The sequence below is a fragment of the Leptopilina heterotoma genome, unplaced genomic scaffold (assembly GCF_015476425.1).
Source record: "Leptopilina heterotoma isolate Lh14 unplaced genomic scaffold, ASM1547642v1 Lhet_108, whole genome shotgun sequence".
NCBI classification, from domain to species: Eukaryota; Metazoa; Arthropoda; class Insecta; order Hymenoptera; family Figitidae; genus Leptopilina; species Leptopilina heterotoma.
In genome coordinates this window covers 2,298,672-2,322,345 of record NW_025110825.1, presented here as the reverse complement: position 1 = coordinate 2,322,345, position 23,674 = coordinate 2,298,672, and the positions used below count along the sequence as shown (strand labels likewise).

Sequence of the window (23,674 nt, the reverse complement as noted above, 5' to 3'; positions counted from 1 at the left end):
ATTAAAAAATATCAGATATTTTCTTGAAATAATATTTATCATGAAAATCCATAAATGAAACGATGAAAAAAGAATTAAAAAAATAATAAAAAATAATGGAAAAAATAATAAAAAAAATGATAGAAAAAATTATAAAATCGTGGAAAAAATAAAAAAAGGGATGAAAAAGATAAAAAAAAAAAAAAATAATGGAAAAATAAAAAAAAATGATAAAAAATATTAAAAAAAAATTGATAGAGAAAAGTTCAAAAACACTGTTGGAAAAATTAAAAAAAAGATGGAAAAAATAATAGAAAACTGATAGAAAAAAATATTTAAAAAATGATAAAATAAAAATGCTGAAAATTAAAATACGTGGAGCTCTACAATTTTCGAAAAACATTAGCCAGGCAAGCAGTGAAGCCACAAAAATAAAAAAAAATAATAATCCTGAATACTCTTCTAAATTAACGAAGTATTATTTCACTTTAGTGAAAAATTCCGAAACTATTCCTGTTTTTTTTATCTTCAAAAAAAAAAAATTTTTCTATAAACTATATTTCAAAAATACAAAAAGCGATAAGATTTTCAAATACAATAAAAATAAATTGCATAAAAAGAAAAAATTAATTATTAATATAACAAAAAACTTAATTGTCTTAATAATAATTAATTTTAATTAACTATAACTAATCAGTGAATTAATAAAAAATTTAGAGAATAATTAATTTTAATCAACTAACTAATCAGTGAATTAATGAAAAATTTAGAGAATAATTAATTTTAATCAACTAACTAATCAGTGAATTAATAAAAAATTTAGAGAATAATTAATTTTAATCAACTAACTAATCAGTGAATTAATAAAAAATTTAGAGAATAATTAATTTTAATCAACTAACTAATCTGTGAATTAATAAAAAATCTTAAGAATAATTAATTTTAATCAACTAACTAATCAGTGAATTAATAAAAAATTTTAATCAACTAACTAATTAGTAGTAAAAATCTTAATAATAATTTTAATTAATTTACTAATCAGTGAACTAAAAGAATTGATTTAATAATTAGATTTAATTATCTAATTAGTAAATTAATAATATAAAAAATCGTAATAATTAATTTGAATTAAGTAACTAATCAGTGAACTAAAAAAATTGAAAAAATTTCCCCTTTCGTCAGAGATTGTAAACATTCAAACGCAATTGACATGCATTTTTCGTTCTTCTTATTCTTTTCTTTTTAGTGATAAATTCAAATTTTTCAAGCGTCCAGTGCTTTATGAAAAAATAATTCTTGTTATTAACATTCCTGGCCTAAATAAGCAGAGGCGTCAAAAAGACGACACACATAATGCTTGAGAAAAAGATTTGTAAATTTCCTATTTTCTCTGCGTGATTGAAAAATACTTTTTTTTATATTTTTAAAGCACATCAGCCCTTGGCGATTAATATAATAAAAAGAAAAACTGAAAAAACTTTTCTTTCAAAACGAGAATATAAAATGTATAGTAGCGGAAAATGATTTCTCGAATTTGCAACAAGATGATAAAAATTTTTCCAAATGCTTATTTTAAGAAATTGTTCTGATAAAAATGTGATGATGAGAAAACACAAGTACCTAGAAAGCTTTTTGTTAATAGTGAGAATCTTCTGAGTCCAGTGAAGAAAACAAGATCCGGCTACACTCACCGATCGTCAGAAGCAAATTACAGAGAGAGAAAAAATGCACAGAGAGAACAAAATTAACATGGGGGTTAAAAAAAATGACTTCTTTCGTTTTTTTCCGCGTCAGTGTTTCATTATTATATGTAATTTTTTTATTTATAGACCAAAAGATACTTTTTGATCTATAGATAAAATTTTTGACTTCACAAATCAGGACTCTTTTTCAAAATTTTTCCCGACAGTTGAAAATGTCTTTTTATTTCGATGGTTGAAAATGTCAAAGCATTTTAAAAAACAGGGACAAAATAACACAAAAAAACACGAGGAGGAAGAAAATCGCTTTTTTTAAACTCTGAAGGAGAAAAAGCGTTTTGGATTAAATGGAAATTATTTAATATTAAAAGTGATACTGACCATCATCAGAAATATCTCCAGGAAGTCCTCGATGTTGTTGCGAGGGGGACGATGACGAATAACCATGAATCTCGTGCAGAGAGTCTAAACTTCCATAACGAGTCGGTGCCAATAAATTAGAATCCGGTGATTGCTGAAAAATTTCATGATTTTTATTTTTAAATTTCTGAATTTTAAAGTTAATTAAATTCAAATTTAATGTATTAAAGAATCAAAAATAACAAAAATCCTAATTTTTGTAACTTCTATAATTTCGTTTAATTTGCCTTAATTTTCAAATCTGAAATAATTTAATTTTTGCATACAGAATATTTTTAAAATCTTTAAAAATAATATAATTGTATCCAGAAGTTTTTATTAAAATAATGTGACAAATTTTATTTAAATTATAGAAGATAATTGAATTATTTAGAAGAATTTTATTCAGATTTTTTAAAAAAATTGAATTCTTTGATAGAAATTTTATTAAAATTATATTGAAAATAAGTAAATTCTCCGAAGAATTTTATATACCTATTATGAAGATAATTTAATTTTGTGCGACGAATTTTATTAAAAACTTTTGAAAATAATAACATTCTAACAAAAAGTTGATTTAAAATTCTATTGAAAATAATTGAGCTTTTCTAAAACATTTTATCAAAATTAGGTTTTAATTCTATTAATTCTATTTAGAAGTTTTTTTTAGTTTATTTGAAATTAAATTCCCCGAAGATTATTATACCTTATGAAAATAATTCAATTTTATACGATGATTTTTATTAAAATTTTCGAAAATAATAAAAATGCTTTTAAGAAATTTAATTAAAATTGAACTGAAAATAATTGAATATTTCTAAACAATTTTATCAACATTTTTAAAAATAATAGTTACATTTTTTCAAGAAATGTTAATTAAAATGTAAGGAAAATAATTAAATGCATATAATACAATTTTATCAAAATTATCTCATTGAATCTTATTAAAAAAATGTTAAATCATTGAATTCCTCAGAAGAATTTTATTATTTATTAAAATAATTGATTTCTTTTGAAAAATTTTATAAAAATTTGTAAAAAAAAATGAATTTATTTTCAAAAATTTTAATAAAATTTCCCAAAAGAATTCAATTATTTTTCAAAATTTCATAAAATTCTTCTTGAAAATTCAATTGTTTTAAAATGAGAATGAGAATTGAATTATTTTTATAATTAATAAAATTCTTCTCAGAAATTTAATTATTTTAAAGAATTTTAATAAAATTCTTCGCAAAAATTTTATTATTTTGAAAAATTTTATAAAATTTATTCTTCTCCAAAATTCAATTATTTTGAAATCAATATGAGAATTGAATTATTTTCATAATTAATAAAATTCTTCTCATGAATTTAAAAGTTAAAAAGTTTATTATTTTGAAAAATTTCAATAAAATTTTTTATAATAATTTAATTATTTTTAATACAATTTTTATTTGAAAAAAATTGTAATAAAATTTCTCGAATGAATTCAATTACATATTTACAAAATTTTGGCAAAGAAATTTATGAAAATATTTGAAAATAATTGATTTTTTTCGACAGATTTTATAAAAATTAATAAAAAATAATTAAATTCGTTTGAGGATTTTCATTTAAATTGTATTTGAAATAATTAAATTCCTGTGTAGAATTATATTATTTTTGTAAATAATTAAATTCTTGAGAAGAATTTTTGTAAATTTTGAATTTAAAATTATTGAAAAACTGAAGTTGATATTTAAAAACCAAAAATTTTGTAATTGTCATAATAATAATTAGTTGAATTTAGTAATATTTGGTATTAAAAATATAAGTTAAATACAATTAAACTTACCTCTTTATCCGTTTTAAATTTTTTGATGACGCCGTTATTCATTTTCTCGCCTAGAATATTACTGAGTTGTGAGCTGGCTTGTGCTTTTTGTTTCGCTGTCGATTGTTGCTGTTGTTGTTGCTGTACAGCAATCGATAAAGGAATTGGCCTCGTACTTGACTTCGATCTCACATGACAATCAGTCAAATCAATTGACGATCGATCAACAATTCTATCATTTAAATTCGACAATCGTTCCGAGAGAAAATTCGGCGCAACCGTTGTATCGACTATTGTATCCAAAATATCATCGTTTTCCATTTCTGATTTTGCAATTTGCCATTCCTTTTCAATTCTCTTTCGTTCCTCCTCGTGACGTTCGGCAACACGTCTCTGTCGATGTTGATCCCTCTGTAGCATTGTCATTGTTTCCTGTTCAAATTTTCTAATTCTCTCTTGTGTCGTTGCACTTAAACCCGTGTAAGTACGAATAGCGACCTCGTCATTATTGTGTTTCGTGTCATTTGAATTATTCGAAGGTGTCGTCGTATTTGTGTCCAGTGTTCCGCTCGCTTCGTTTGTTTTTAATATTTCAGAAGATTGAGGAATGATAATTTGTTGTTCTTGTTCTGTGGGATTTTTTGAATATTTCCCTCGCGAATTATTTGTATTTGGAGGACTATTACTGCTTCCGCTTCCGTTTCCCGTGGAGGTGGTGGTGGTGGTGGTTGTTTGCTCCGAGGAACGACCCGGTTGATTTTTACTCTCGTGCATTTGAACTATTTCACTGACGGTGCATTGTCGATCATTGAGAGCCATACTCTGCCGAACGGTCGGTGAATTCTCATCCTGTTTTCCTTTTAGCTGAAAACAAAAAATTCTGATTGCTTTCTCCGAATAATAAATTATCACAAAATTAATATAATATAATATAAATATAATTACAAAATAAATATTACAAAATAAAAATTTAAGAATTTAAAATTCCAAAAGAAATTTATTGAAATTACCTTATCGTCTTCGTGGTCATCATTCTCCGGCTCCTCGTGTCCCTTCCTCCTCCTCTGAATTTTCCTATTAGCTGCGGATATGATTGAGGATACAATGTCCCTAGCTGTGATCATTTCACGCATGCCTGTTGTGTCAAAATAAAGAAGCGAACAAAAATAAATGTGCAACTAATGGATGTTAAAACTCAGAATTACTCTTCTTAGTTGTTTCATTTTCTGAAAACTTGAAAGTTTTACAAAAAAAGTTGGATAATAAGAGAGCAATGCGAGAATTAAAAAAAATAATAAAAAGATGGTAACGAGATGAGTGGACACTAAAATGTGAATTTGCTAGAAAAAAAATTACACTTATATATTTGGAAAAGAGAAAGGGAGAAAAACAACAAACTGGTCATTTTCAGTTTTTTTTTTTGTAACCAGATAATTCACAAGCAAACTTTTTTTTTCATTTTTGGTTGTTTGCATTTCTAACTACGAATGTTTGATGATATTTGAGAATAACACAAGAGTAAAATAATGAACATTACACGAAAGCTTCGAAAAAGGAGAAAAAAATTTAATTATGTAATTAGCCACACAATAAAGTGCCACAAACAATTTTTTGAATATTGACAAAAAAAAACTCGTTACGTCTTTAAGTACGAGTAATAATAGTGATGTAAAATAAAAAATACCTTCAACTTTCTGAATGTTGTTTAACAAGAGACTATGATTTGCTAGTTCACTTTCATTGTCATCCGTTGGTATACTCAAGTTTACTGAGAGCCTGCTTAAATCGTCTAAATCTTCTTCTGAGAAGAACCAATCGACCTGTAGAATCGTAATTAGAATTTAAATTCAAAATAAAAAAAAATTCAAGTATCTTATTATAAAATTGAAATGAAATGTCACAAAAATCTAATTTTTTCAAATATTAATTTCAATTAATTAGATAATAATTTCAATCCAAAGAAACCTTCAAATCTTATTATTATTAATTTCAGATTAAAAATTAAAAAATTCAATTATTCACTAATTTCCTTCTCATTATTATTTCAAAATTTTTTCAAAACTTTAACAAAACTCTTCGAAGAAATTCAATTCTTTTCAATACAATTTCAATAAAATTTCTCAAAAGAATGCAATTATTTTTAAAAATTATATTTTCATTTAATTATTTTGTAATGAGAATTGAATTATTTTCAAAATTAATAAAATTCTTCTCAGAAATTTAATAATTTTAAAGAATTTTAATTATTTTGAAAAATTTCAATAAAATTTTTTTAAAAAAAATTTAATAAAATTTCTCTAATGAAATCAATTATTTAAAAAAATTCTTGCAAAGAAATTTAAGAAAAAAGTTGGAAAATAATTAAGTTCCATCGAAAAATATTATTGTTTATTAAAATAATTGAATTCTTGAGAAGAATTTTATTAAATTTTTTTTAAATAATTGAATTCTTGAGAAGAATTTTATTAAATTTTTTTTAAATAATTGAATTCTTGAGAAGAATTTTATTAAATTTTTTTTAAATAATTGAATTCTTTTGAATATTATTAAAATTTTTAGAAAATAATAAAATTCATCTAAGAATTTTATTACAATTGTTATTAAATAATTTAATTCATTCAAGGAATTCTATTAAAATATTTAAAATAATTGCATTTTTTCGAAGAAAAAGGTTATGACAATAATTGAAATCATTCAAAAAATTTCATTAATTCTTTTAATATAATCGATTTTGTTAATAATTATAATTAATAATTTTAATATGAAATTTTATTCAAATCGTCGATAGAAAATTAAATTCTTTTAAACAATTTTTTGTCCGTCCAAACTTTAAATAAATAAATAAATTTTATTAGAGTTTATGTAAATAATTAAATCTTTTTGGAGAATTTCTTAAGTTTTTCGAAATTTAATGCAATTTTTCTCATAATTGTACTTGAAAATTTTGAATATAAGTGAATTAAACAAAGAATTTTTTTTCAACTGTTTAAAATAATTTTGTCTGTTAATAATTATAAATAAAAATTAGATTATTGAATTTAATTAAAATTGTATTGAAAATAATCGAATTTCTGAGAAGAATTTTATTATTTAAAAAATTAATTTTATTCTTTGAGACGAATTTGATTATAACTATAAAAATAATTGAATTGTTTCGAAGAATTTATTAGGGTTTTAGAAAGTAATTGAATTCTTTCGAAAAATTGTATTAAAAATTAAAATAAATAATTGAATTCCTGCAAAGAATTTTAAAATTTATAAAAATAATTGAATTCCTCCGAAAAATGTTATGTTTTTATGAAAATAATTACATTTTTGCGAAGAGTTTTATTAAAATTTTTGAAAGTAATAAGAAACAATAATTAATATCATGTACTTAATAAGAGAATTTTCAAAATTATGAATTTGAAATTATTCAGTAATTGTGGTTTATATTTGAAAATAAAAAATTTTGTCATTTGCATAATAATAAATTGAATACCTTGTTTGGCTACCGTAACATTTGGTATTTAATTATAATCGATAACTTTAAGAAACTTATTCTAAAATTTAATATTCAAATTGTTAAAAATAAATTTAATTATCCACAGAAAAACAGTAGTAAATTATTTAAAGAAACATTAATACTCACATTATTTAGCAAGCTTTCGACGATTGTACATTGATGTTTCATCTCAGTAACCATGGTTACCATATTATCCCTCGAGCCGCTAGGTCTTACCAAAGTTGGTCCAAAGACGATGGACAAATTCTTCGCCTCCATTTTATTAGCTTCACTGTGATTAACGACTTTCTTCAAATGATACATGAGATATTTCAGTGTTTCAAAATGATGTTCGGGTAAATCTCGCAGTAATTTACGAATTGTCGCCATTCTTCGTTGTGGATCGCTTATTTTATCAGCGTCAATAAACATCGGATAGAGTTCAGCCGTTAAGAGAGAGTCTGGAAGTAGTCGGAAGAATGACTTGAGCAGAGATGATATCACATTGACGTCGGTCCATCTTGAATCCTGAGAATAAAAAGAAAATGTCATTTAATTTGTTTCTTACTCTGAAAATCTAAACAATTAAATTAAATGCAATTATAAATATATTTTTCATATTTTAAACAAAGATATAAAATTGTCAAACAAATTTTCAAAATATAATTACCTGAAGATTTATATTTTCAATTCCCTTGTTCACACTTTCTGTTAATTGAGAAATTGCCGCCGTATTTCCTGGCACTCGGTAAATTCCAATGACTTCAAGACCCCGAGCCTCGACTATGCTTGTACAAATTTCGACGATCAAAGGCACGAACTCCGAGAATGAGGACTGAAATTTAAGTAATAAAAGAACAAATAAATAAAAATTAAAAAACCATAAATTATTTATTATTATCAAATAAATTATTTATTTTTTACTTTCTTGAATTTTGATAGAAAGAATATAAAAATTCTACCTGCGGACAAAGTTCCAAGGGTACTTTAAAAGTCGCTCCTTCGGGAGGAAGTTGAGCAGTCGGCGATGATGGTGAGCCAGCTTGTCCGTGCATTTTTCTAAATTGCTTCGCCATTCTTCCCTTCCAAGTTTTCGATTTCGGCGATGGTAAATTTTCAATAGCCTGACTTGGTTTACGAGTTTTGCTGACTGGCGATTGTCCCGTGGGTGAACGATTTCGAAAGGACGTCAATTTTCTGATTCCTTTATGACTTGGCAACGGACTCAAACGTTGTTGTCCACCACTTTGATTTGTATTTGAATTTGGTCCCGGTGTTTGAGGTGAGGCTGGCTGTTTCACTGTATTCGCACTTGTATCCTAATTGAATAAATTCATTTCATTATTTTCTATTTCTTATTCAAAAATAGTTTCTAAAGTTCTAATTGAAATTTTTCTTTTCTTTACATATTAAAATTAAAAAATCCCTACCGAATGATAAATTTCTTTCAATTTAATTATTAATAAGTAAAGTAAATGAATTGAAAATAATTTGATAATTTGAATTTGAATTTAAATTTTAATAAATAACAATAAAATTAATAAATAATAATTTCGTGTAAAAAAGAATAACTTACTGTATGTTTCTCGGTAGCGAAAATTTTAAACGCTCTCAACCAAAGAGCCATAGAAGCAGCATCCTCGGTTTGCAAGAGCACTTCTGCTGTGGAATTCGTTATTCGTAGCACATGTTTTCGTTTCGTGTAATCGTCCGCGATATCTACTAAGGCACATCGCGTATCTACACTCGGTACTGTATCGCCTTCGCCATTTGTTGATGGGCTCTGAAAATTACAATTTTTAACTCTCAATTCACAACCTCGACTGAGGGAATTCTCTTTAATTATTTTTCAATAATTTTTTAGAAAAAAAAGAAAAATACACAAAAAATTCAAATAAAAAAAAATATTTTTTTATTTAAAAAAAAGGACTCACTTGACTGTGTCGATCCTTGTAAAAATAAAGAATATGACCGCGAAGAACGCCCCAAACTTGCTTCCAGGAACGATCGGTAGATCGCTAGAAATGAAAATTTATAATTATTTTCCTACTTTTTTTTTCGTAATCGTTTTTTTATTCTAAATCAATTTTCTCTACCATCAATTTTTTTCTCTTAAAAAATAGAGATAGTAATAGAAATATTTATTACAATTTTGTAATTATATTTTCTTTAGTATCAATTTTTTTTCTCTCGTAAAAAATAGAGATAGTGATAGAAATATTATTTATTGAAAATTGTAATTATTTTCTTAAGCAGCAATTTTTTTTGTCTCTCGCAAAGAATAAAGATGATAATAGTTAAATATTAATAGTAATGAAAAATAATCTTACTTTGCCATCGAGCACAGTGAATTTAACGTGAAGAGATCCTTCTCGTTCGATAGGTTCTGCGTCTCTGGGTGTCCCACTGCCGCTATTGGAGCCAATCGAGCCCAGGATGCTATTCCTACAAAAGAAAATTCGCAATCCTCATTAACTCTCCTCATTAAAACTCAAAACCACTTTTGGAATCTCGCACATGTTCTGAATGCATTTTACTTCAATTAGATCCCAACACTCTCAGTACGTAAATTCGCAACACCTTCAATTTCATTGCATCGAAATAATCAAATTAAAAACAATTAGTATAAAAAATATTAATTAAAAAGTAAACAAAAAATAATAATAATAATAATAATAATAATAAGAAAAAGGAGAAAAAAATAAGAAGAAGAAGAAGAAGAATAAAATAATAATAACGGAAAAAACTCAAAAAATATTTTCCAAATAATACGAATCGTAACGAAATCTTGATTAAAAATCAGAGAAAATACGATTTGTTTTCAGAAAGAAAAAAAAATTGCCATCTCATATCAGGCAAGTTAGTAGTGAATTTAAATGATTCACAGAGAACACTAACACAAGCGAGGCATCCGGGCTTTTTTTTTCAAGCGTGTTAGTGCATTTGCTTTACATTCTATTGACGACACATTATAACTAACATTAACGATCGGTAATAATTCGTTATTGCATTTAATTTACAGCACGAAATTATAAAGAGCAGGTCTGACTTTAAATATTTTTTTAAAGAGCGCAAACTGAAAAGCAATTTATTCAGACTAAAGACTTTAATTTTACTGCCATTAATACCTTCCAATTTCTGTTAATTAGAAAATTAATTATGAACCTTAATCTATTAATTAATCATTAATTAATCATTAATGAATCATAATCAATATTACACAATTCTATTTTCAAAATTAAATATTCTCTTTTCAAAAAATTACAAATTTTATTCACGGAACTCTGTAAACATCACCATTTTTATTTTCCTCTCTCTCTCTCTCTCTCTCTCTCTCTCTCTCTCTCTCTCTCTCTCTGTTTCTCACTTGTAAATAAAATGTCATTGTACTTGTATAAGTGCGTCACTAAATTTGCCGCAATCACACAATCGATATTATAATTAATTTTTTTTATTTGTGTGAGTGTGTAAGATTTTTTTTTTTATTGCGCAGCAAAATATTGTCACGAGTTAATACATTTGATTTGATATTTATTATTCAAAACCATACGGGACCAAAAAGTTATGCGTATACAAGACTCGAAACGTTAATTTGAATGCGAATATCGCGCTACTCTACGTACACAACGCAAAAGAGAAAAAAAAGGAATACAACACCTAAGGACATTACTTCGAAAGTACAATTCAATTTTGCATATTTACTTGAAAATTAATTACAATATTTAATTTTTATTCTAATTTCATTTATGAACTTTTAATCTCTATTTACATCAACATAACTTAAAATAGACTTTAATTTAAATCTTTTTTTTTATTTCGCGAAGAATTTGAATTTTTTACATGGAAATTCAAAAATTCAACGAACTTTAATTTGAAAAATTCAAAAACTTGAAAACTTGAAAACTGGGTAGTTTTTTTTAATGTTAGAACAAAATTTTTGAAAAATGAATTCTAATTTCGAAGGTAATTTTTTGCTATCGTATGAATAATCAAGACCTGATGAATGTTAATTATTAGTATAAAAATTGAAATTTTTCCCTACAAGCATTAGGTATCGTAAATTTTCTTATTCCGAAAAATTCTTTTGAAGAAATTGAAGTTTTTGACGAAGAAAGAAATAGAAAAAAAATAAAAGAAAAATAATTTGAAATACCGATAATCGAAAATATCTTTCGTAACGAAGTAAAAAAACTCCAGATTCGAAATTTAATTTCTTTGGCAACGTCAAAAGGATAAATTAATAAATTTATTAAATATTAAATAATAAATATTAGTTAATACTGATTTTAAAATTAAAAATAAATTTTGCCACTCGGAAGAAAATTCCCAATTCTATTTGCGTAAATTTTCTATTAATCCAAATATTAAACTTCTTTTTTTGTTCGACTTTTCCTTTAAACAAATTTTTTATTTAACACACAAAAAATATTTAACCGAACTGACATTTAACAAAATAAGTTAAAATTAATAATTTCGACAAATCATAAAAAAATTCTCCAAGCAGACAACTATTTATTTTAATTTATTAATAAATTTACTTAATAATTTTAATAAATTTTATCAAATGAAAATTTATTCGGAGAAAAAGAAATTCGGTCAAATAAAAATTAAATCAAAAGCAAAGTCAATCAAACAGCAGAAGGTTTTAGTAGCAATTCGGTTAAATCAATAAATTATTAAATTTCAATAAATTTCAAAAATTAATTCAATCAATTTCAACAAATTTTTTCTAAATATAAAAATTCTTTAAAAAAAATTCACTCAAAAGCAAAATTCAACTAAATGAGAATGCGGTGACATGCAAATGTAAAATTCCAGCAAATAGCATTTGGGAAATTTTCAAATACTCCCCGAAAAGAAATTGTTACCAAACTCATTGAAAATTAATTTAAAAGTTCTAAAAAAAAGAACCGATTTTTGTAAAATTTCCCCCAGTCTCGAAAATTTCCAGGAAAAATTCCAATTTGTCATTATTTTTTTCTTTCTTTTTTTTTTTTATTTTATTTTGTTTAGAGAACTATAGCGATGATTGATTTTTGTTTTAGACATTGAGCGACGATGACGACTACGGATGCAGCTTTTTTTTTCTATTAAAGAACCTTTTCTCGTCTCACCGATGCCTTTGCGATGGCAAATAAACGCCCTGTGTCATTTCCTCGAAGAGGCGTCGAAGTGGCGCAATATCGCTCGGAAATAAAGGTGGTCGCCATCGCTTATGAGAACTGGAATCATGGACATTGCCAAATTTCCTAAAGTAAAGATAGCGCAAAAAGAAGAGAAAACAAAGAAAAAAAAAGGAAAACCACTTACTCGCAGAATAGTCTGCTGAAATTTCCACAAATGCCATTTCTTTTTAAATATCTGTATAATTGAGAAATAAAGGAAAAAAGAAAAAAAAACAGGAAACAGATAAAAGAAAAGGAAAAAGTAGTTGAAAGTAATTTACCTTCTCATTGATTGAACTGGTTCAGTATCGCTGAGTTCTAAGTCGCTGTCAATATGCATTCGCTCGCCCCAAGTAGCTTTCAAGTAGGAGACTCGTCTTGTTGTCCTATCTTCGTCACCTGATAATTGAAAAAAAAATTTATCATTACTGTAAAAATATTTTTTTACAAAATACAATTTGTAAAAAATAAACAAAATTAAAATTGCAGCAATTTATCCATGATTATATTTTAAACCAATTTTTAAAAGTTATATTATGAAATTCTTTCAAATATAAAACTTATTTCAATGAAATTTGACAAATCATTTTAATTCTTTCGTTTTTTAAACTTATTTTCAATAATTCAATTATCTTAAAAAAATAACATTTTTTGAAAAATTTAATGTTTTTAGAATTTCTACATTAAATTATTCAAAAATTCAATAACTATTATTGAATAAATATTTAAAAACTTATTGTTATTTATCTTTATTTAAATTTCAAATAATTTCAAATTACAGTCCATGGAAATTTAATTCTCTTTAAAAATTACAACCGCAATTTTCTAAAAGTCAATTATTTTTTAGAATTTTTGAATCAAATTATTCACAAATTTTATAATTTTTAAAGGAAAATAATATATATTAATAATTTTTTTACATAAACTTTTACATACTTTTAAATACTTTTTAATATGTATTTTTACGGCGATTAAAATTTTAAAAAGGTTTCAATTTGAAAACCTTTTAAAATGTAACTATTTCTTAAAATTCCGGTTATAAAGCTTCTAATCTTCAATTATTTTTCAAAATTTTATTCTTTTTTAAATCAATTTTTATTAGAATTCAATGATAATTGAATTATTTAAATACAACATTTTTTGTAAAAGTCAATTATTTTCCAAATTTTTAGTTAAAATTCTTCAAAAAATACAATAATTTTTAAAAATAATTTTTTAAAGTGAGAAAATAAAATTCTTTGAAATAGAAAATTTATTTTAATGAATTTTGGGAAAATTTCCTATTTTTACAATGTTTTAAAATTATTTTAAATATTTTATTTTTTTAAAAAACCTACCTTTTTTAGAATTTCAAAATTAAAATTTTTAAACTTCATTATAATTTTTGTTTAAGAAATATTTGAATACTTATTTTTATTTATTTGTCCACTAGGAATTAAAATTTCAAAATCTAATTTCAATGTAAAACCTTTTAAAATTTAATTATTTCTAAAAATTAGAACTGCAATTCTTCAAACATTTTCTAAAATTTTAACTAAAATTCTTTTTAAATCAATTGTTATCGAAAAGTTGTATGAGAATTCAATTATTTAAATACAAAATTTATAAATGAGAAAATAATTGATTATTTCTAAAAATTGCAATTTGAACTTTACTTATGGATTTTTAAAAATTAAAATTTTTCTAAATTAATGAAATAAATTTATTACTCACTGATCTGAGCATTCTTCTGTCGTCTAACAACCCCATTACTATCGCCATCTTCATTTGAACCTGTAAAAAATATAATTTAATTAAATTATCCCACTTCTAGTGTCAAAAGCATAATAAAAAAGAAATAAAACACAAAAAAGATTACATTAAAATTCGATGGTTAATTTCTGCATTCTTGGCTATGAAAAATTTATTATTCATGAAAAGAGTAGAATAAATAAAGCTGAATTTTTAAATTTTAAATTTAAATTTAAATTTAATTTAAAATTTTTAAATTTAAATTTAAATTTTTAAATAATATATAAATAATTCAATTGCTTAAAAAATATTTTCATTTTTTTAATGTCGATAATAAAGTTCTGAACGTTCAAATGAACGAAATTTATTTACTTCTTCTAATTAAAATTTTATTGCAATAATATTGCGTCATGTAGGTAGGTACTTATTACAAAAATAATAATTTATAAAGATTCATAATTAATTTCTTTCTTTTATTTTTTTTATTTCAATTTTTCTATTCAATCAAAAATTTCAGCTTCATTTGAATTAAGAGAAGAAACTTCAGATTAATGACAATTTGAATGATATGAATCAATCCAATTTTTTAGAAATTCGATCACTATTTTGCATAATATGTTTAATTATATGTAGAAAAGAAAAAAAAATGGAGAAACATTTGCAAGAAACTGGAAAGCCAACATAAAATCACAAACTGAGAAAAAAAAGGAAACATTTATAAAGTACAAAATTAACACGAAGTTAATTAAACACATTAATAAAAGAAAACTGGTTAGTATATAAATTGGGTTACTTTCATTAAAAACTTTGTGGATATTTATAATCTCGTAATATGCAGAAAAAAAGTTAGCTCTTTCAGTCACATCAAGGGTAAAATCTTGCCAAAAGAAAAGGAAAACAAAAAAATAAACAAAAAAAAAGATGAAATATTCCCTGACCTAAATTTTTCATGACCTCGAAATTATCCAAATCGGGCTGCGTGGATTGATTCTGATTGTAGTGACCATTGAAATATTCGTCAGAATTTTCAAGAGGGCGGAGAGGATTAAGAATTGTCAATTTATTTGGTCTCACTGGCGTGGGTGGACTTATTGTAACCATTGGGGTCGTTCGTGGACAATCGAAATCGGGAATTACGTCTGGAATTGCTAATGAAGGAAAGGGAAATTTCGTCCTATCTGATTCTGAAGACTTCATCTTATAAGCTGCACTCTCTCGATGATCTAATTACCATGTAGAAATTAAAGAAAATAATAATTTAAACTTCAAAGAAACTGAAAAGTTAAAACTAAAAAAAAATTGCGGAAAGAAAAATAAATTGAAAAGCTATTAAAAAACAGAGTCAAAATAATTTTTTTCTTTAAGGAATATTTTGATTCACTCGCAAAATAATTAGATCCCCAAGTAATGTTCCATTACATTTATTTACAAATTTCTTCAAAAGTTATTCGAAAACATCAGTAACTTATTTTTTAAATAAATATTGAATTATTATTTTTTCATAGAAATTAAGATTTTCAAAAATTGGAAATTCAATTATATAAAAATATTTTTAAAAAACATGAAGATATCGATCACTCCGAGTCTTCGACTCGGAATGATCGCTTTCTTCATGTTTCATAATAATTAAAAAGAATTTAATAATACTTTTTCAAGAATTTCATTAAAATTTTTGTAAAAATAATTAGATTTCTGAGAAGAATTTTAGTACTTTTGAAAATAATTAAATTTCTGCAATAGTTATTTTTTTTAAATAATTAAATTCTTTTGTGAAATTTTATTAAAGTAGTAAATATTAAAAATCATAGAATTGAGAAAAGTTTTTAAAAATAATTGATATTTTTCCAAGAATTACATTAAAATTTTTGAAAATAATTAGATTTCTGAGAAGAATTTTACTACTTTTGAAAATACAAATTGAATTTCTGCAACAATTATTTTTTTAAATAATTGAACTCTTGTGAAATTTTATTAAAGTAGTAAATATTAAAAATCATAGAATTGATGAAAGTTTTTGAAAATAATTAACATTTTTCCAAGTATTTCATTAAAATTTTTGAAAATAATTGAATTTCTGAGAACAATTTTACTACTTTTGAAAATAATTGAATTTCTGCAATCATTTGTAATAAAATTCAATTTCTTTTAGTGTTTTTAACTAAAATTCTTCTGTAAAACCATTATTTTTAATTATCAATTAAATATATATTAAAAAATTTAACTAATTTTAGAAGAATTTGAATTATTAATGTTTTTCAAAAATCTAAGTTCTTAAGATTTCTAATTAAATTCATTGAAAATTGAAATTTTACAAAATTTCAAATTAAAATTGAAGTTCTTTTATACTCTTATGAAAATTGTAAACGCAGCTCTTTTAAAATTCAATTAATTGCGAAATATTTAAGTAAAATTTAAATAAAATTTAAATAATAAGCACAATAACTTTGGAGAACAACAATTTTCCGGGATTTCGATCAAAATTCCCTAATTTTTCCACGTTTTTTCAAAGTTTATAAAATTCCCTGACATTTGACTCAAAAATAAAAATACTGAAACGTTATTAAAATAAATAATTCGCTTGACCGGAAACCGGAAAAATCAATATTGAAATGACCAGAAAAAAAATAAAACTAAACAAAACTAACCGTTCTGGGATCTGATTGCTTTCAAATAGCTGTCTTGTCTTTTAGCTTTGTTGTAATTCTCTTCTAAATTCTCTTCCGACTCTGTCTGCCAAGTATGTCTGGCATTCCTTCCGGAAGGATCAGTCACGGCTCCCCATGAATCGGCACTGTTGCTTCGAGCTCTTAATCGTACTGGTTCCATTTCCGTGGGTGGTTCTGTCGACGAAGGGAAGAATTGATTATTTTTTTCTCTCATTCACAAAAAAAAAGAAAAGAAAAACATCATTGTCGATTTTATCATCAGGCAATATTCACTGCTTCCTTTTTTATAATTTTTACAATAATGCAACAGGCATTTGCGATTTACGTTTTACGCCAAAAAAATGAATTTTATCAAAAATTCATAATTTCCAAAAAAAATATACAATCTATCCAGCTGTGTCAAACTTTACGTTTTTAACATGCATTGGATTTTGTTCAAAAAATAATTTCACACACAATTTTCTTCCTTCGACAAAAGCTTTTTTTGTACAGCGAATCACTAGGACACTTAAGAAACAAAAAAAATACACCAATCTCGAATGAAGAGAGAAACTCAAATAAAGAGCAGAGAGAGAAATGAGAGAATTTTGTTAATTTTCGAAAATGAAAATATAATCAGTTAGATTGAAAGGAAAAGAAAAATCGAAGGAACCATGCAAAAAGAGAAAGCAAAAAAGTCTTTTTAGGTCTTTTAGGAAGACAGTTTTTGAAGAATAGTTTCTGTATTTTTTTCTCAGCGGTAGTCAAAGAGAGCTAGAGAGATAAAGAGAAAGAGTCGCGTTCAAGAAAAACAAGGAGAATTAGGATTGAAAAAAAGGTTCAATATTTATCTAGAAATTTGCCATCAACTTGAGAAGATTCCCTTCTACCTTTATGATTCCTATACCCAGTTGGAGGTTCACAATGGATGTACTTGCTGCCAATGGGTATGATTCTGTTTCCGGATAATCCACTACCTAGATGATAATTATTTTTTAAATCCAATTGTTGAAAATCAATCAAATTTCCAAAAAATCTCGTTTATTAATTAGATTTGAGAAAAAAAAATTAGTTGCCTCGATGATAATAGAAGAGGAAATAAAAATTGTGAAAATGATGCCAAATTTTTTTTTCTATTCATTCTAAAATAGTTTCCAAAACAAACTTTAGCCGATTAAACTTCAGGAATTTCAATTTAAAAATTTTAATTCAATTTAACTTAATTTATTTTTTAAAATTTAATTTTAGAGTTGCCACAAAAATTCGATTTTATTTTTCAGCCTAATTTCCAAACTGAATTTTGATTTTCTTTCTGAGAATTTTTATTTTTTCCCTAAAGAACACTAATTCATTCTAAAAATTACTAGATAACAGAAAAAAAATTTTCTAATACAAATTTTTTTTAAATATTTTCAATTACAAAAATAATCTGAAATAATAATTTTTTAAAGCATCTATTTAACATTTATTATTATTCATCCCACAAGAATTCACATTTTCGAAAATTTGAAATTTAAAACCTTCCGAAATTCAATTATTTATAAAAATTGGAAACGCAATTCGTTCAAAAATCAATTATTTCTAAAAATCGTTAACGAAAATCTTCCAAAATTCAATTATTTATTGAATGTTTAATAAAGAAAATTTTTATTTATATTTTTGTTTCCTAATTATTTTGGTAATTTTACAATTTACATGTTTTGGATTTTTAGATTAATTAAACTTTAAATATATTGTTTTGAAAATTAAATAATAACAACAAGTTGTGAACTACAAAGCTTTCTCCACAAGGAAACAAAAAGTATTTCAATTAAATTGTTTTCAGTTAAAAAAGTCAATTTTTAACAAAATTTAAAACATAACATTAATGATTTTTTGTTTTTTAAATAATTGAATTCCTTACAGAATTTTTATTAAATTTCAATTGAAAATAATGGATTTTTTGTAAAGAGTTTTATCAAAAATTTTGAAATAATTGAATTTTAGCGAAGAATTTTATTAATATTTTTAAAAATAATAGAATTTCTCTTTAAGAAATTTTATTAAAATTGTATTAAAAATCATTTACCTCCTGATGGGTAGAAGTTTATTAATTATGAAAATAAGTAAATTCTTGATAAAAATTTTGAAAAATTTTTAAAATTATAGAGTTTTAGCTAAGAATTTTATAAATTTGAAAACAATTGAATAATTAAATAATAATTCTGACTAAGAAATTTAATATAAGTTTAGAATTTTTTACTGGAATTTAATAAAAATTTTACAAAAAATAATTGAAGTCTGAAAGAATTTTATTTCTTTAAAATCAAAAATTTAAAAAGATGAAAATTTGCATTAAAAATTCAATTATAAAATTTGGTTACAATTTTTTTATAAGAATTTAATAATTTTCAATACAATTTCAATTAAATATCTCAAAAGAATTAAAATTTTTTAGAAAAAATTATATTATTTACAAAAATTTTAATAAATTTCTTGATAAGAATTCAATTATTCTAATTAATTATAAAATTCTTCAAAATAATTCAATTAGGGTAAGTGTGCCAATTATGGCGCGGTTCTGGTTTAGCCGTCTTTGAAATAGAAAATTCAAAAATTATAATAAAAGAAGTAAATTTATGGCTTATTAAACTAAAAGCCCGTGTCATATAGATAATAAAACTTTTATAAAATCTTATAAAAATTAATTATTTAAACAAAATTAAAGCAATAAGAATTAGGATTAAAAACGTCAATTATGGCGCGGTTGAGTCAATTTCGGCGCGCCAATTACGGCGGGGAAAATAACGTGTATTTAGAGGTTGTGTTGCGCGCCATAACTGGAGCACGCACATTCAATGAAAATGTGCCAATTATGGCGGGGCACAATTTTTGTACTTAAATAATTAAACCAATAATAGTTCAAATGTGTTTTTTTTCGTTCAATTATATCGAGTAAGGTCGAAAATAACTTTTTCTATCATTTTCAAATAACTATATTATTCTAAAATAGTAAATAATTCTATTTTTTACAAAGTCGCCATAATTGGAGCACCCGCCACAATTGACACACTTACCCTATTCTAAAATAATTTTAACAAAATTTCCTTAAAAAATAAAATTATTTCCAAAAATTTTGATTTTTTTAAATAATTAAATTCCTTCCAGAAATTTTATTAAAATTGTATTCAAAATAATTTACTTCCTGGAAAGAAGATTATTAATTACGAAAATAATTGAATTCTTGATAAGAATTTTTAAAAAAATTTTCAAATTTATAGAATTTTAGCGAAGAATTTTATTAATTTGAAAACAATTGAAGAATTGAATAATAATTCTGACCAATTCTGACTAAGAAATTTAATAAAAGTTTCGAATTCTTTACAGGAATTTAATTAAAATTTTACTGAAAATAATTGAATTCTCTTGAAGAATTTTATTAATTATAAAAATAATTAAATTTTTTCGAGGAATTTAATTAAAATTATACTAAAAATAATAGTTGAATCCTCATAAAGAATTTTATAAAAATTTTTGATTATAATTGAATTTTCAACGAAGAGTGTAAATAACAATTTTTTTAAATAATCTAAATTTTTAGACGAATTTTATTAAAATTTTATTGAAAATAATTGAATTGTTTTGAAGAATTTGAGTGAAATGTTTGAAAATAATAAATAATTACAATTAATTAGATACTAAATTAGTTAATAATTGAATTTTCTTTTTAGTTTGAGTCTAATATTATAACCTACGACAACTTTGTATTTTAATCGCAGCAAAAATGTCTTTTATTCGAAATGCATAGAAAAATATTTTTTCTCTAAAATAAAAATAATACATAAAAAATAAATCGTTGTAAACTCGACCAAAGTTAATAAAATAATTTAATTGGTCAAAAAATAAAATATACCTGAATGGAAATAAATATGAAATGAATAAATAGAAATAAGTAGAAAATAAATAGAAAAAAAGTAGAAAATAAATAGAAATAAGTAGAAAATAAATAGAAATAAATAGAAATAAATATAACTAAGTAGAAGATAAATAGAAAAAAGTAGGAAATAAATAGAAATAAGTTTGAGAAAGATATAAAAAAATGTGACATCATTTTCCATGACAATAAAAAAAATCATTACCTCCATCAAGCGATTTACTCTCCCGACCGGTGGCCAATCTTCTAGTCTCCTGCGTCTCTGCCTTCGATTCAAATTCACGTTTTCTAACGGCAACATTCGGCACACTTCTTTTATTTGACAATCGTGACAATTCACTTTTATAAAGATTCGTCCGATCGCTCGTTGGCTCATCATCGTCGCTCATTAATTTTCCCAATTCAAATTGTTTCGCACGCCTCGAAACAATCTGCAAGCCCTGCGGTGGAATGGTAAATTTATCATTACCCTTCTTATCAAGTCCCGGCGACGACGGCAATGACGAAGTTCCATTTCTCGCCTCCTGATTCTGTTGAATAGCACTCGTTACATTCTCATGTATTCTCGATAATGTCGTTATAAAAGCATTTTTATTCGACGACGGACTATTTCTACTAGACGTGCTCGATGAATTTGCATTGATTTTCATTTGTTCACCATTCTTTCCTATCATATGATTATTTTCCTTTGACGCACTACAACTATTATTATCGTATGGAATCGCATAAAAACGATCGCGCGTATCGCGATTCATTTCAATTTGTTCATTACGTACACAATCGGAATCATTTAAATTTTGTATTCTATGTTGCTGCTGCTGAAGCTGCTGCTGATGATGATGGTGATGATGATGTCGAGGTAGAGGTTTCAATCTATCATCCGGATAGGCAATTGCTCTCTGTCTTGATATTTGCTGATGATGAAATTCATTGGGAGGCCAAACTTGTCTCTGTAATTTTTGTGGTCGCGCATAAAATTCACGTTGAATGACACTTTGACATTGTAATGGTCCAGTGGGATTGTCACTCGATAGCCAACCAATTGGTTGACTTGGCCTGCGAAGAAATTCCTCCTTTTGCTCGACACTTTTTTTCAAACGATTCATAATATAGGAATTGTCGAAACCCTCATTACCAGTGAGCGTTGAATTTGAATCGAAAGACGAGAGACTACTGTCCTTACTTGCCGGCGATGAATCCCTACGCGAATTCACACTCAAACGTGAATCAAATGTATTGACACTGCCATAAATTGCAAGATCTGATTCACTCATTGGACCGCTTCCTTCACTTGCGCGACGTGCAACAACACGTTTACTGCCACGATGCATTATTTGAGGTTCGGCGCGAGCAATTGGAAAACAATGTCGATCCAGTGATTCGGTAAATGTTGATGAGTCTTGATTTACTCTCTCGTAAAGTGGATCTTTTATTCGATCGTAAATTCGATCGCTACTCGTTCGAGAGTATATCGATTCGGGTCGCGTTCTGTCGTGTAAGTCGTACCTGAAAAATATTATTTTTCAAATTAAAAATCATTCAATTTCAATTTTGTCAATTAAATTTTGAAAAAATTATTTTTTTATTAAAAAATTAATTTAATTTATGGTTACTACGGTAGCAATTTGTTTTAAATTTCGTAACTTTTTACAATTTTACATACATTTTTTTTAAATTCAATGACTGAATATAAAAATTGTTTCAATAAATTTTGGTCTTATTTTAAAAACATAAAATGATTTTATTTAACTCATAATAATCAGTTTAACAATTTAGTTATTATTCGTAGGTAAGACAAAATAAAGGAAATTAAAAGAATAAAAAGTTACTATTTTGTTTGCTTGGAGTAAAAACAAATATTAATTTTACAAGGTACCTAGACCAATTTTTTCTACTAATTTAATATAAAGAGTCGAGACTATTAAATAAGTAAAGTATTTTCCAAAAGCACAAAAATAATGAAGCTAAATCCCATAAAAGAGAGAAAAAAATGTTGAATTTTAAGAAAATCGGATTTTTGAATTTTTTCGAATTTTTGATAATTTTAGATTTTTTACCAAAGAGTCGAGACTATTAAATAAGTAAAGTATTTTCCAAAAGCACAAAAATAATGAAGCTAAATCCCATAAAAGAGAGGAAAAATTGTTGAATTTTAAGAAAAACGGATTTTTGAATTTTTTCGAATTTTTGATAATTTTAGATTTTTTACCAAAGAGTCGAGACTATTAAATAAGTAAAGTATTTTCCAAAAGCACAAAAATAATGAAGCTAAATCCCATAAAAGAGAGGAAAAATTGTTGAATTTTAAGAAAAACGGATTTTTGAATTTTTTCGAATATTTGATAATTTTAGATTTTTTACCAAAGAGTCAAGACAATTTAATAAGTAAAGTATTTTCCAAAAGCACAAAAATAATAATAATAAATCCTATAAAAGAGAGGAAAAAATGTTGAATTTTAAAAAAATCGGATTTTTGAATTTTTGATAATTTTCGATAATTTTACATTTTTTACCAAAGAGTCGAGACAATTTAATAAGTAAAGTATTTTCCAAAAGCACAAAAATAATGAAGCTAAATACCATAAAAGAGAGAAAAAAATGTTTAATTTTAAGAAAAACGGATTTTTGAATTTTTTCGAATTTTTGATAATTTTAGATTTTTTACCAATGATTCGAGACAATTTAATAAGTAAAGTATTTTCCAAAAGCACAAAAATAATGAAGCTAAATCCCATAAAAGAGAAAAAAAATGTTAAATTTTAAGAAATTTGGATTTTTGAATTTTTTCGAATTTTTGATAATTTTAGATTTTTTACTAAAGACTCGAGACTATTAAATAAGTAAAGTATTTTCCAAAAGCACAAAA

At 24.6% G+C, this 23,674-nt stretch overlaps 1 protein-coding gene across 9 annotated transcripts in view; it reads right to left on the bottom strand.

Moving 5' to 3' along the window:
- LOC122503283 overlaps positions 1-23,674 on the bottom strand; it is a 131,673-nt gene that overhangs the window by 5,117 nt on the left and 102,882 nt on the right. For 3 of the 9 annotated variants that reach the window (XM_043613758.1, XM_043613814.1, XM_043613788.1), the window contains 17 exons: positions 21,014-22,314; positions 17,786-17,872; positions 16,896-17,090; positions 15,189-15,473; positions 14,233-14,292; positions 12,801-12,918; positions 12,469-12,576; positions 9,685-9,799; positions 9,289-9,372; positions 8,931-9,137; positions 8,317-8,673; positions 8,025-8,189; positions 7,502-7,882; positions 5,555-5,690; positions 4,881-5,005; positions 3,892-4,734; positions 2,061-2,193 (listed from right to left, as the gene is read on the bottom strand). In XM_043613758.1, coding sequence (XP_043469693.1) covers positions 2,061-2,193; positions 3,892-4,734; positions 4,881-5,005; positions 5,555-5,690; positions 7,502-7,882; positions 8,025-8,189; positions 8,317-8,673; positions 8,931-9,137; positions 9,289-9,372; positions 9,685-9,799; positions 12,469-12,576; positions 12,801-12,918; positions 14,233-14,292; positions 15,189-15,473; positions 16,896-17,090; positions 17,786-17,872; positions 21,014-22,314 — 4,700 coding nt within the window. The remainder of the gene's footprint in view (positions 1-2,060; positions 2,194-3,891; positions 4,735-4,880; positions 5,006-5,554; positions 5,691-7,501; positions 7,883-8,024; positions 8,190-8,316; positions 8,674-8,930; positions 9,138-9,288; positions 9,373-9,684; positions 9,800-12,468; positions 12,577-12,800; positions 12,919-14,232; positions 14,293-15,188; positions 15,474-16,895; positions 17,091-17,785; positions 17,873-21,013; positions 22,315-23,674) is intronic. The other 6 variants (XM_043613765.1, XM_043613779.1, XM_043613796.1 and 3 more) reach the window with 6 other exon arrangements.